The sequence below is a fragment of the Rhipicephalus microplus genome, chromosome 5 (genome assembly GCF_043290135.1).
Source record: "Rhipicephalus microplus isolate Deutch F79 chromosome 5, USDA_Rmic, whole genome shotgun sequence".
NCBI classification, from domain to species: domain Eukaryota; kingdom Metazoa; phylum Arthropoda; class Arachnida; order Ixodida; family Ixodidae; genus Rhipicephalus; species Rhipicephalus microplus.
The window spans coordinates 20,031,709-20,045,019 of NC_134704.1; the positions used below are offsets into that span (position 1 = coordinate 20,031,709).

At 42.9% G+C, this 13,311-nt stretch overlaps 1 protein-coding gene across 2 annotated transcripts in view; it reads left to right on the forward strand.

The window, feature by feature from the left end:
* Positions 1-13,311, forward strand: part of LOC119173978 (cadherin-like and PC-esterase domain-containing protein 1) — a 64,708-nt gene that overhangs the window by 36,747 nt on the left and 14,650 nt on the right. For both annotated transcript variants that reach the window (XM_075894945.1, XM_075894946.1), the window contains exons 10-17: positions 4,451-4,647; positions 6,417-6,651; positions 7,592-7,696; positions 8,558-8,664; positions 9,190-9,291; positions 9,826-9,860; positions 9,939-10,007; positions 12,022-12,211. In XM_075894945.1, the coding sequence (XP_075751060.1) occupies positions 4,451-4,647; positions 6,417-6,651; positions 7,592-7,696; positions 8,558-8,664; positions 9,190-9,291; positions 9,826-9,860; positions 9,939-10,007; positions 12,022-12,211 (1,040 nt within the window). The remainder of the gene's footprint in view (positions 1-4,450; positions 4,648-6,416; positions 6,652-7,591; positions 7,697-8,557; positions 8,665-9,189; positions 9,292-9,825; positions 9,861-9,938; positions 10,008-12,021; positions 12,212-13,311) is intronic.

A 13,311-nucleotide genomic window follows, 5' to 3' on the forward strand; every position in this document is an offset into this window, starting at 1 on the left:
GTAAATCTTAAAAGATTAAATCTCGTTGCGAAAATAGCAATACCCTTCATTCCCAATGAATTGCTACCATGATGCGTTAGAAGACAACAGTCTCCCAGCTTCAGAATAAAACGCCGGGATCACTATCAACTCTAACCATGCATACGGAAATCTTGAAACACCCGACTAGCTCGGCATCGCCAAATTTAGTCATGCGCTACTTTATTTTTTACATCACGTAGTCTCCCAAGTCAGCATTGGATTACGGCCTATTACCCGGCAAAAAAGTTTTTCCGCGAGAGATAAAATCAAAGCGGTTTCCGGTTTCTGGAAACGACTTCACTCAGTTTTTTTCTCTTTTTTTTTTTGCTCGCGTAAGCAATGGGTTAAAAACAGGCAGAGTGAGACCATAAAACGCCACTCTCCCATCGTCTTCTCGTGACCGCTGCAGCAAAACTTGCGTCGCCCTAATTACAGGGATGGTTAGTTAGCCGTATCAACTTCCTTCATCTCCTCTTATAAATCAGGGCCTTAATGGTTCATTTCGCGGCCGCATTAGAAACGCGAAGACGCTGCGCGCCGTTCACGTTCTTCCCCGAGAGCCCCTCGTCGTCCTCCGAAACCCTTCTTACGTTTCCACTTTTATTTTTTCCTTCCTTCTCTCTTGACCGAAACTGCCGACCATCGCCTAACTAGACATGCGTATAGTGTTCCGTACAAATACCCGCAAGCGCACGAGACTCTTAATAAGGCTCGCGAGGTCTTTGCCACGGCTCGCGCAGGCCAGTCACGTTCGGCGCAAGAGCGACACCGGCCCTCTTGCGATGAAAGTTGCAACGGCGAAACGGTCATGTACTGGCGCGGCAATGTCCTTTCGCTGGTAAACCATTTCGCCGCGAACCCGTACGCGAACATACGTACATGCAAACATGCCAAACGTCCTTGCGTTGGCCGCGATGCGTACGTCCTATCGTAGTTCTCAATGTAGCCGTGTATATATATACCATTTGCCATAGGTGCGGTTTATGTGCATAACTTTGTTAGGCGTGGTAAGGCGTCGCTTTGTTGTTTTTTCGGTGTCTTGATTCTCTCTCGAGGCTCATCCGTGAAGCGCGGAAGCATGACCTCAGCCTGTGACGCCCGCTCGATCTTTTTCTCAGCCAGGTTTCATTTTCGTAGCGCAATGTCTAGCAGATGCAGAATCAGTCTTCTCGAACGATTGATTTTGAAGGTCTTCATCGTTTGCAGCACTGTCTCAAAACTATCCACTTCGACGTTATCGCCGGAGAGCCGTCCAAGTGTCCTGCCATGTGGCTCGGCCCTGATTATTTCCCTCGCGAAATATCATTCAATCTCCTCACCCATTTTACCGAATGGTGCCATCTGTCCTGTTTACAAAGTAGGGAAGGCGCTAACGTTATTCAGAGCCCCCCGAAGGTTTCTTTCTTCGAATATTTTCGATAGAAAACGTTCGACACAATGTCTCTTTTTTTTTTCTTCTTCTTCAGGGCTTCCTATAAGCATAAGCAAGCAGATATGCGGCTCTGACACTCGAACCCTGTAGCGGGTGACGGCTATATAGCTCAGTTGACTACCTAAAACTTCGAAACACTCACGCTGACCGTTGAGAGGGGCCCGGCCCCCATTACACGTTTACTACTACGGTTGTCACTATTGGCGCCGTGTTGAGCGTGTTACTCCCAACGTGAACTGAGACGGAAGAGAACAATGTATTTCAACACAAAAACATTTTGTGCCGGGGTTGAACACGGCTCCGCTGACGTATTTTTGTTACGGTTATGACGTTGTAAAATATTCGCAAAGAAAATATTGCCCAAGAAAACATATTAGCAAAGAAATTATTGACAAAAAAAACAAAAAAAAAGTTTTGTCCCAGGGCATCAGATCAGTGACCTCTCACTCCGCAGCGGGCGGCGCAAACCACTAGGTCACGAAATGCACGTTGTAAGGAATGCTAACGGCAAGCAATTTATATATACAGCATATCGTTTAGTGGTCCTCAGAGCTTCACAACTTCAGCGTGTTTCCGCCATCAGTAGCGAGATGGCGTGACGAGCTTGCGTTGAGCACGCTCTGAAGGTCGTCGCCTTCTTTCTCCATGCCTCTCGCGTTTCGATGAGCGCCGCCTCGACGGAGCATGATCTCTCCTGCGCGCGTGCGCTTATGAGACTGGTTATTCAGGAGAGCACAAAGACACGAAGGTCACTCCACTTGCTGCCGCGGCCGCGTTGACGAAAGGAGCACGCTGCTCACACACGAAGAAGTAAGGATCGCGACTGCTCTTCGCGCTTGTCCTGTGTATACTTGTGTGTATGTTTCGTGCGTCTTTTCTTTCTGTTTGAACAGAACGCTTTAAGTGTCAAGCTGTGACAGTTCTTAGTCCGCGCTCGTCCTGTGTATGCTTATTTCATATGTGCTTTCTGTTTTAGGTGCGCGTTGCAAATTTCGAGCTGCTTGCAGTTCTTCGTGCGACTTCGCAATTTGTTGCTGTAGCATTCATTCATTTGCCCTTGTGGCGAAACAGTGCACAAAAAACAATTAACTAACTCTGCAAAGAAACGTTTCATTTTCGTGTTATACCAAATCCAAGAAAGATGAATCAGCCACGTTTTTTTACACAGAATCTCTTTTATTCTACACTGTGCCGTTGTCGTCGTCGTCATAGTAGTAGTAGTAGTAGTAGTAGTAGTAGTAGTAGTAGTAGTAGTAGTAGCAGTAGTTTTGGTCGTCATGCAGGTCACGGGACCATGGGGGGGGGGGAGTGAATAAGGAAATTCGAAATTCCTGGGCGTGTGTTTTCAAAGTGTCCTTAGTTGGTCTGAGCATGTGGATAACCTTCGATTAAAGATATCAAGGTCTATCGGTTCAATTCGACGATTGCAGTACCTACTTCCAGGGAGAGTGAAACGGCAGTTGTAATTTTCTTTTATCCACTCGCAAATCATGCATTGTATTCTAGTCTGGGGTACGTATAACAAAAAAAAAACAATGAAAATATTATTATTCTTCAAAAACGTGCACTACATCTGCTAAACAACTCGGTCTTCACAAATACGTCCCTTTTTCGTGTGCACAACGTTATACCATTCCCAGAGTTCTACAAGGTACAACTAGCCATGTTAATCTATAAAAAAATGAAGAATTACTTTCAGAGTTTGTCTGATACTTACTTAAGTAGAGATCTTGCATACAATCTACGTACTGTTGCGCTGGTGGGGCCGATGTGTTGGACTAACTATGGTATACAGTCAATTTATAACGAAATTGTTTTACTGTGCCACAAGATTCCTGAAGTCATGGAATACGCTAGGGAAACGAAAAGATTTACAAAATTTAAGAAGCAAAATACGAATGTAATAATCCAAACCCACTTTTAGGGTGCGTGTGCTGATTATTGGTAACGTATGAAATATATTTGTTGTAATCATTGTTTTTTTATCATTGTTTTCTATATACACACAAATTGTATGTATTTCAATATATGTTAATAGTGCTCATAACGTCTTTGCCTTTATCGCTAAGGAACAGCTTTGTTTGAATATTTAACCAATTTTTTCTGTGCTTAATGATCAACATTCTTTTATCATTTGTATGTATAATCTTTAATTTTATATGTACTGTTTTGCAGTACTTGCCCGAGGTGCCTCACGAAGAGTGGGCCTAGTCAGGAGACGCTCTCTACTTTTGCCCCCTTCATAGGCATTTTAGGGGCGAAGCTCCTTAGGGCGTGGGCTGTGCGTCCCCTGTATGTAGCCACCTCTAGTTTAGTTCTTGCAGTGTTCACTAGATGGCGGTACCGTCTCCTGTATGTAGCCACCTCCTGTTTAGTTCTTGTAGTGTTTACTAGATGGTGGTACTTGTAGCTGATGATGAAAAGATGCAAGATGTTATAAACTAGAAAGCGGTACTTGTAGTTGATGAAAGATGTGAGATCTTATAAAATAAGAATGATGTCCCATATGGCGCGTGTCATTGGTTGAAGGCAATCGTTCGATTTAGTGCGGCGACGTACGCTAGGGGGAGCGATGTAATAAAATCGAGTGGGCAAAATGTACAGAGGATTCATGGTTTACCAGGTTTACCTCCGGAGCTTCGCCCACTCATCATCATTCATTTCGTGGATATGGCGGCATTTTTTTTTGTGAAGAATGCCTAAATAAATAAATAAATAAATAATAATAATAATAATAATAATAATAATAATAATAATAATAATAATAATAATAATAATAATAATAATAATAATAATAATAATAATAATAATAATAATAATAATAATAATAATAATAATAATAATAATAATAATAATAATAATAATAATAATAATTATTATTATTATTATATCGTCATGCTCGATCACATATAAAAACGAGCTTAGAGCTTTGCTGTCCGTTGGTGTTTCACGGCGTAGAACTGGCTGCAATTTTTTTTTCCTGCCTGGCTCTTCCAGATTCGGATGAACGGGAAGTCCGTGCCCCTGAAACAGCTGTGGCATCAACTGGACAAAATATACGGAAGCTCGAGCGTGGAAGAGGTGTGGTCGCAGATAAAAAGCCAGGTCGCTGCCCTGCTGCTAGCTGCCGAGTACGAAATCCTCTCGAGGAGCGTCGCGGTGAACAGTAGCCGCAACCTTGGAGGCACGATGGGGTGAGTCATCGTTTTGTTCTCGCGCTATAACTATCGTCATGCAATACCAACTAGCCCAAGCTGCCACACTTCTAAGGTATTCAGTACTTGTTAGACAGATTTAGGCACACGTCCGCAGCAGCCGTATGGACGCAGACTGCTAACCGTTTGCAATGGCAGGCCGCGTCGGTACGGCGGCTACGGACGCGCGACTAAATCTGTCTAATACCGGGGTGATTCCACGAGAGATCGACACGGGTCCAAAAGTTGACATTTTAGATTTCATTGGGTATTTTATATTTCGTGCACCTCTCACCAGGTAGCCCGAAAGTCAACTTCGTTTTATGATTAACGGCATAACTTACGAGGAAAAAAAAATATCAAACTTCACCATAACGGAGGCACCAATTTCGTCACCTGTCATTTTCGAAAATCGCAGATGCTATAAAAAGACAAATATTTTTGTTTCAAGGAAGATATTCTTTACCTGAATTGCATGTCTAATGAAGAATGAATTCATACGATTTCAAGACTATAGACTTTAAGAAAATAGCTGTTGAAAAAGTCTAGTTTTGCGACAGTTTAAAATAAGTTACGTATTCCCCATTTTTTTTCCTCCGAAGCTAATGCAAGCAGCGTTTTCAAACTTGACACGTTTTAAGAATGTAGTGTGTTCATTAGGTGTATAAGTTATTACTGCCGTAGTAGGGCAAATGTAAATTTTTATATATTGCCTCAAAGTTCTCACATTGGCAGAAGTGTACTCCACTTAAATTTGAATAATAAAAAAAAACCTTCTTCGATTTTTCTTAAAATCTCGTAAATAGACAATCGAAGGCCATCATACAGTAATATAGAAAAACATGTTGCATTATTTTGTTTTTAGCGACAATATTTGTGGTACAAATCACAGCTTTTCGAGAATGCGCTGATAAGTTGAGAAATCTAGAAATCGGAACGGAAAAGCGGCAATGAGCCTCAAACGCGAGTAAACGTGACCGCATTTGGTGAAGAAAGGCTGTTTTAGCAGATAGGAGTAACTATTTTGAACATGGTATTCTACAGTATCTGAATTCACTCTTATACGTAGAGCACTGAGACTTCTAATATGTGGTGCCTCTACATTACTGACACACAGATAGAGCTGCTGTGACAACCATGTGTTTTCAACACGTTGGGGAAGAGAATTGAATGTTGAATGAGTTCATAAACAATTCATAACAAATTTTTATCATTTGGGGCACGAAGACTGCCGCATTAGACTGAAGAACACGCTTTAGGGCAAGTTGTCATCCGTCGTTTGCTCTACAGATGAATTGCTGTGCGCCGCATCTCGGAGGCAATGCTTTAGATTATATGGTTCAAAGTAGGGACAAAGGTTACGCCTCGCGTAGATTTATCGACAAAAACAATGTGAAATTCATTTTAACGTACTATACTTCAGTTTTGCATTCGCACTGTGGCTACTTGCGCACAACAACAACAACAACAACAACAACAACAACAACAACAACAACAACAACAACAACAACAACAACAACAACAACAACAACAACAACAACAACAACAATAATACTAATAATAATAATAATAATACTAATAATAATAAATATTATTATTATTAATAGCACCTTTGTGTCGTTGTCCTCGTCTGTCTTGTGTCCCTGTGTCGTTCATCTCTTTGCGTCTATAGTGAACCCCTTTGCACTTTAGTAACGCATATACCCGAAGGTCTCGTGTCCCCTTAAGAATGTTCACATTTCTATATACACAGCTCTCCTACGTTGCAGGAGACCGATCGGCTTCCAGCTTCTCAGTTTTGAATTCGCCCTGAACTCCACTCTCCAGCCGTTTCTGTGGCACGTCAACGTGAAGCCGCACTTTCTGGCTTCGCGAAGCGTCTCTATGGACGCCGTCAAGTCTCAGATCATCGCCGACATGGCCCGAATCCTCATAGCTGCCCATCAAGTGGCACCGCAAGTGGCACAGGCGTTGCAGGCATCTGACAACAGCATTGGCCTCATGGTATTGTTTTTGACGAAGTATTCAATCAGAGGCGCAGCCGCATGAACGTAACAAGAAACCGAGAAGACACACGGAAGAGTGATTCTTGTATTCTTGTTAGGTTTGTGCTAATAAATCGCTGAACTATGTACCATAAACTAGCCCGCCAACATACTTTGCTCAAAATGTCCAAACTGTATACATGTTCTTCATCTAACCACACAACTATTCAACAGTTTTCAGCAAACGTCTTTGGATGTTGTGTGAGTTATGTGAATGTTCCTGTTTTAAGAAAAGCGCGTTGAATAAACAACCTTGTCTTGAAAGAAGGAGAGTGGAGATCCTTGAAGAAAACATGAAAACGGTATTGCACAGCGCACTAACTGTCTCTCAGGTGTTGGTCACGACAGTCGCACTACGCTATAGAGAATGACGGTAGTAGAAAAAAATTGGTGAGACGAAGCAAGGAGAAAGAAAAAGAGTTTAGCCGGATACTATCATCGAAAAGCGAGCTTTCAACTTCTGCTCAATGCTTATATTGCATGTCAAAGCAAGAAATAACGTCTCACAGTAGTAAGCTCAGGTCCTGCTGAGGTAAACCTCTTGAAAGATGTAGGAGAGATTAGCACAAAGGGTATGGCCCTCATTTTCTACTGTATAGAAGGACTGAAAGCTGGGTCAGTTGGTGACAGTACTTGAACATATTTTAACATAGCGTACGACTACGCAGTTTGTACCTTCTACTCTTGTGTCCACGTAGTCGTGCGCTCTGTTAAAATATGTTAAAGTTTTCTACTGTGTTAGATACCTTAGAAGTGGCATGCCAATAAACAGCAAGTACTGATATTCTTAAAGCACAAACCAAACTCCAAAGCTTGACTTAGTCAAGCCCGAATCTATACTCATACGGGTGACTATGGTAACCTGGTTACATGACAACTCCTTCATCATTTCTTTTCAGTGTCACTTCTGCCGCCTTTCACATGACATTTGCCTCACGGAGAACGACTTGAGCTACCTTCTCCAGTCTCGGAGAGAACACCTGTCCAGAGGAATGTTCGAGCAGGTGATGCATGAACCAAGAATATTCCAATCCCCCTTTCAGCATATTCGCGATTAACTCTTTAGTTTTTGACACGTTCGCAACCTCTTCCAGGCAGTGTTTCTACAAACGTTTCAGTCGACTAGTCCTTCGTTCATGCAACGCTGTGATTGAGAAGTTATGCCTCTATACCCCTATGCATATTGGCAGTCGTTCAGGAGAAGATGGAGGCTTCAAGTGATGAATACTTTTGATCAGAGGACATTGCTGGAGCTAATGGTTCAACAAGTGGGTCTTCGATTGTTGCTTTGAAGTAGAAAACGCCACTCGTTCAAACGCAAACTCCAGCGACATCCTTTGTTCAAAAGTATGCACATGCATATTGACATTATTTATTTATAGATTCCAATGATATATTATTGGCTCTATGTGGAACCTGGTACTAGTCCTCTAGAGCAAAAATCTCATCCTAAAGCTTCCAGCTATACGATTTCATAGGCTGTGTTGAGTGTGGGTTAAGGATATCTGAGCTTGTTCAAACAAATAAGCAACAAAGTTTAAAGCTTCCACGGTCTGAACGCCTGGCAAGTGGTTATGTACATACACAAGAGAACCACAATTGGAAATGGGATGACTTCAGTCAGGAGGCCATCAGTTAGGTTGAGTTATCGAGGGTAACGCAGCTGAACACTGATTCCTAACCGTTCAAGTTAAGGTTTAGAGTGTTAGCCAACCATCACTTATTGTGAACATTTGCGATGGTTCACTTCTTTCTCTTTATGGATAGTTACACCTGGTGTCACATACAGAATTAGCTAGATAACGTTGTCTGATCCCAGTTTTTTTTTTTTTCCATTTATTGACCATCGTTGTGCGACCGACAAGATCTATCCATCAAAGACGGACACAGAACTGAGTGATCTCCTCTCTTCCCTTGACCACAAGATTCAGAAGCAAGTTTTGTCGACGGCAGGAGCGCAACACTCTCCCGTGTAAGTGCCAAACTGATAGCTAAATCGTAGTGACACATGTTTCAAGTTGTGTTTACAAACAAACGGTAATCTTCAACACAATATTATTCACACTGACTTTAAGGCAGTTGATTACCTGAAAGAGAAATCAAAGCTGTTTCAGACTTTTTCGGGTAATCTTGTTTGCATTTTAGTTAGTGGAAGTTCACGTTTCTTTGTAACATGCCGCTATGTCTGGGCATGAGAGATATTTTGTACAAGATAAAATGTTATTCTTTTCACCTTGCTAACAACTCCTTTGCATAACCTTCACGTGTCATTGGGGAACTTTCGCTTGTATAAATGGCCCACAAGAAATGAGACATGCACTACCAATGAGTGTTGGGAGGAGTTCTGGGTGTACTTAAGCGGGCCTGGTAAGAGGCTGTTCATTCATAAGAAGAAAATGAAGGAATCGCGGGCACGGAACATTTAATGCGGTGTTAGAAGTTACAGGAATGATAATAATAGTTATCATATTTTTGTGAAATTCTCGTACATCGGCAGATTCGATGTGAGCAGACAGCACCAGACGGCACAAATGCACAGGCTGCTTATCGATGTGGAAGCATTCTACTCCAGAATGGACAACGAGGGAAGTAAGAGCAGGTAAGGACAAAGATTTTAGCAGCTCGAGTAATGGCACGTAAGCTTAAAACATCCCTAACTTTAAGTTGATTTTTATGGCCCTGTCACACGTTTAAATAATCCCTCAAAATCACCGCTTGTACAGATTCACTATATTTAATGGACCTCAACGAGTTTGAATAATCTGATTGAGCTATCAAATAATAAAACTTTTTTTTAAAATTCTGGATTGCGTTGCTGCTGCGACGCTATATACAAGACATCGCTTGGACATTTTTCTGGCTGTATTACTCTATACAGTGACTCGAACGTCTCGTATGACGTGAGGGCTATATTTTATTCCGAAAGAAAACTTTGAAAAAAACCTATTGCAGCGTGAAATCGCGCATCCTTCCAGGGTTTCGAGCATTAAGTGCCAGCAAGTGCAACTCTATGATTAAAGGTACTTATGCAATAGCAATAAAGATACCGATTTTGTAAAAAAAGTGCTTTTTTCAGCCTTGTTTGATCCCATGGGGCGAAATGTACTATAATCATCCCAATTTTGCTTTACAGGAACGACCAGATGAATAGTGAAAGGCAAAAAAAGGGTACGCAGCATTTTTTTGTTTTTTTTCAGAGAAAGGAATGATGTTTGAACCCGCTCTGACTGGCATGCTTTTTTTCAGAACAGGAACTACGTGCGATGATAAATCGTAACATCGTGTACGAGGAAGGCGAAATAGACTGTTTGCAGGGTAAATATTGCTCTTTTCATGTTTCAAATAGTTTTTTGATTGCACTGCAAGATTGACTAAAATATGTGGCAATAGCCTTGTATATGCCTGATTGATTGATTAATATGTGGGGTTTAACGTCCAAAAACCACCATATGATCATGAGATACGCCATAGTGGAGGGCTCCAGAAATGTTGACCACCTAGCGTTCTTTGACGTGCACCAAAATCTGAGCACACGGGCCTACAATATTTCCACCTCCATCGGAAATGCAGCCGCCGCAGCCGGGATTAGATCCCGCGATCTGCGGGTCGGCAGCCGAGTACCTTAGCCACTAGATCACCGAGGCGAGCCTTGCATATGCCCGAACACATATATAGGTTGCGCGAAGAAACGCGGACGAAGGGGAGTACACAGGGCAGGCGCAAGCTTCAACTGTGGAACGTGAGGCCAAAGCGGCTCAATATGAATAGACGTCTGCCTGACTCGTGCCTATACATCACGACATGCCTTTGCCGATGATTTTTAGTTGTCATATCACTATCTACTGCTTGTTTGGCGTTTTCACTGTAGCTTTTTTTTATACGTGCGGTATCTTTCTTCATTTTTTTTGTCGTGATGTATAAGCACGTGTCAAGCAGATGTCTATTCACATTGAGCCGCTTTGGCCTTCCGTTTTACGGTTGAAGCTTTTGCATGCCTTGTGTACTCCCCTTCGTCCTTGTTTTTTCGCGCAACCTTAATATGTGTTCTAGAATGCACCAACTAGCCAAGACGAAAGCATTATTGTATATGCCACCTGGTATTCATTCGGTAATTTGAAGTATTGTTCGAGATCGATAGTGTTTCCAACGTTTCAGCAATGTTTTGGCGTGTACTTGCTCTCTTTAGTATTGTCCAAAGATTCAGAATGCTTGCGGACTGACCGAACCAAGTTTGAGGCATCAACATGCGCTGTACTCTAGCTTACTTCACGATAACAGAAGGAGGCTTTACAGCACGTTCCAACTTACTACCTACTAGATACATTCATGAATGGTGAATACGTAATGATATACAACTGACACGTAACTTGAAATATGCAAATAAGGAAACGAACGAGGGTATACAAGGCACTCGTACAATACACAGTGCAGAATAACAGTACTACTCCACTGCACAAAGCATGCAACGTTTCCATTCGGATTGTTTTGGAGACGTCTGTGCGAAATATGACGGAGGGATGACGCCTTATAGACGATCGTATGCCACTCTCAAAGGCCCTGCACAATCAGGCACATATTACAAGCACACAAAAAAAAAATGAGTACGAATCGAATCACAGTAAATAGACGGGTGCTGCAACATTCACTTGGAGGGTTAGTAAACCACCCCGAGGTAATAAAATTGTTATAAACAGAAATATATGCACTTTATCTTTGTGAAAATGCTGCCGCAAGAATTTTGCGAATACATGCTATCTTAAGGAAGTTATATGGGTTAGAACATCGGTTTGAGTTGGTTTCAAATTTTCGCGCGGCATCGCCAACCTTCTCCCCGATAGGGAGGGGAAGGCATATCACGTCGTCGAGACCGGTTCAGACCAATCGACGAGCTGCGTGCTACGTCAAGTCGCCGATCGCCTACTTTGCGTCACTGCACGTGAAAGGAGGATTGCTCAGGCGTAGGAAAAGAAGGCGACAACTGTTTTTCGAAATGGAGGTAGCGCTGTAACACTCTGAAAACGTGATCGCCGCAGTCCAGTCTACGAATTGTCAAGCTTCTTTGTGGGCGTGTAAGAAAAAGTCGGAACCTTTTGACTGGCTTTTTAGACGGAGACAGCCGGCAAAAAAAAAAAAAAATCACAGGGTGCCTCATGAATTCGGATAAGATTAAGATGACTCGATTGCGAAATCCACCTCACTTTTCTTCTCAGCTGGTGTACTGGTTCTCAGCTGCCACGCATCTAAGGCTTTGTCCTTAAAAGTGTTTTATGGGAAATTTCACCAGCCAAACATTCACTCATCCACACCTTAACTTCTGGTCTATCCACAGACCCGACATCACTGCCGTACTTACGCTTGCTTCGCGTGAACCCGGAGCAGCCTTTGTCGCCCACCTTCCATCCGAACAAGACGGAGTACCACATAGACGTGCCTTACGAGCAGATGACCGTGGAAGTCCGAGCCAGAGCCCTCTACTGTCACGCGGAGGCTCGACTCGATGACAGACTCGGGCCAGCAAGGTATTCATTTTAAATTGTTTAAAGTCGCCTAACTACAAGATAAATTATGTAATTATGTATTTTTATAGTTAATCTTGCAAGCAGATGCAGGCACCTCGATCGTAGGAGCGTCGAATTTACCTCAACACGTATATGTACATGCACGTACAACACAAAAAGGAACACTCCAGCAAGACCAATGCGTTAAATTACTGAAGAGTGGTAATAGCGAACGAGGTGGCACCTGTTGATACAGCACAAAGAAAATAAAAAATGAAACCAGCGCTTAAGAGACGGGGACATATCTGTCGCTCTTTCTTGTCATCGTCTCTTAAGCGCTGTTTTTAGGGGCGAAGCTCCTTAGGGCGTGGGCTGTGCGTCCCCTGTAGCCTGTATGTAGCCACCTCTAGATTAGTTCTTGCAGTGTTCACTAGATGGCGGTACCGTCCCCTGTATGTAGCCACCTCTAGTTTAGTTCTTGCAGTGTTCACTAGATGGCGGTACCGTCTCCTGTATGTAGCCACCTCTCGTTTAGTTCTTGTAGTGTTTACTAGATGGTGGTACTTGTAGCTGATGATGAAAAGATGCAAGATGTTATAAACTGGAAAGTGGTACTTGTAGTTGATGAAAGACGCGAGATCTTATAAAATAGGAATGATGTCACATATGGCGCGTGTCATTGGTTGAAGGCAATCGTTCGATTTAGTGCGGCGACGTACGCTAGGGGGAGCGTTGTAATAAAATCCGTTCGCTGTTGGCGCGCGCTCGGAGTCGCCGGATGGATAAGGCTGCACAGCGGAGAGAGCGCAAGGCGGCAGCAGCGCGCGCTCGCAGACAGAATCCCGATGTGCGAGCGTGCGAGGCAAGGGACATCGCAAGCCATCTATCGCCTAAGAACAAATAAAAGTTGATTTGTGTATATACACACACAGCGCTTCTCACGTCTTTACATGATGATCGACTGGGCGAATTACACGGAAGATTCACAGTTTACCGATGAATCCCTCCGGAGCTTCGCCCATTCATCATCATTCACCCCGTGAATATGCCGTAATTTTTTCCCCCTTTCGCTACTGAAGAACTCCCGCAAGTTCGCAACCCAACATGCAGACTACAAGTAT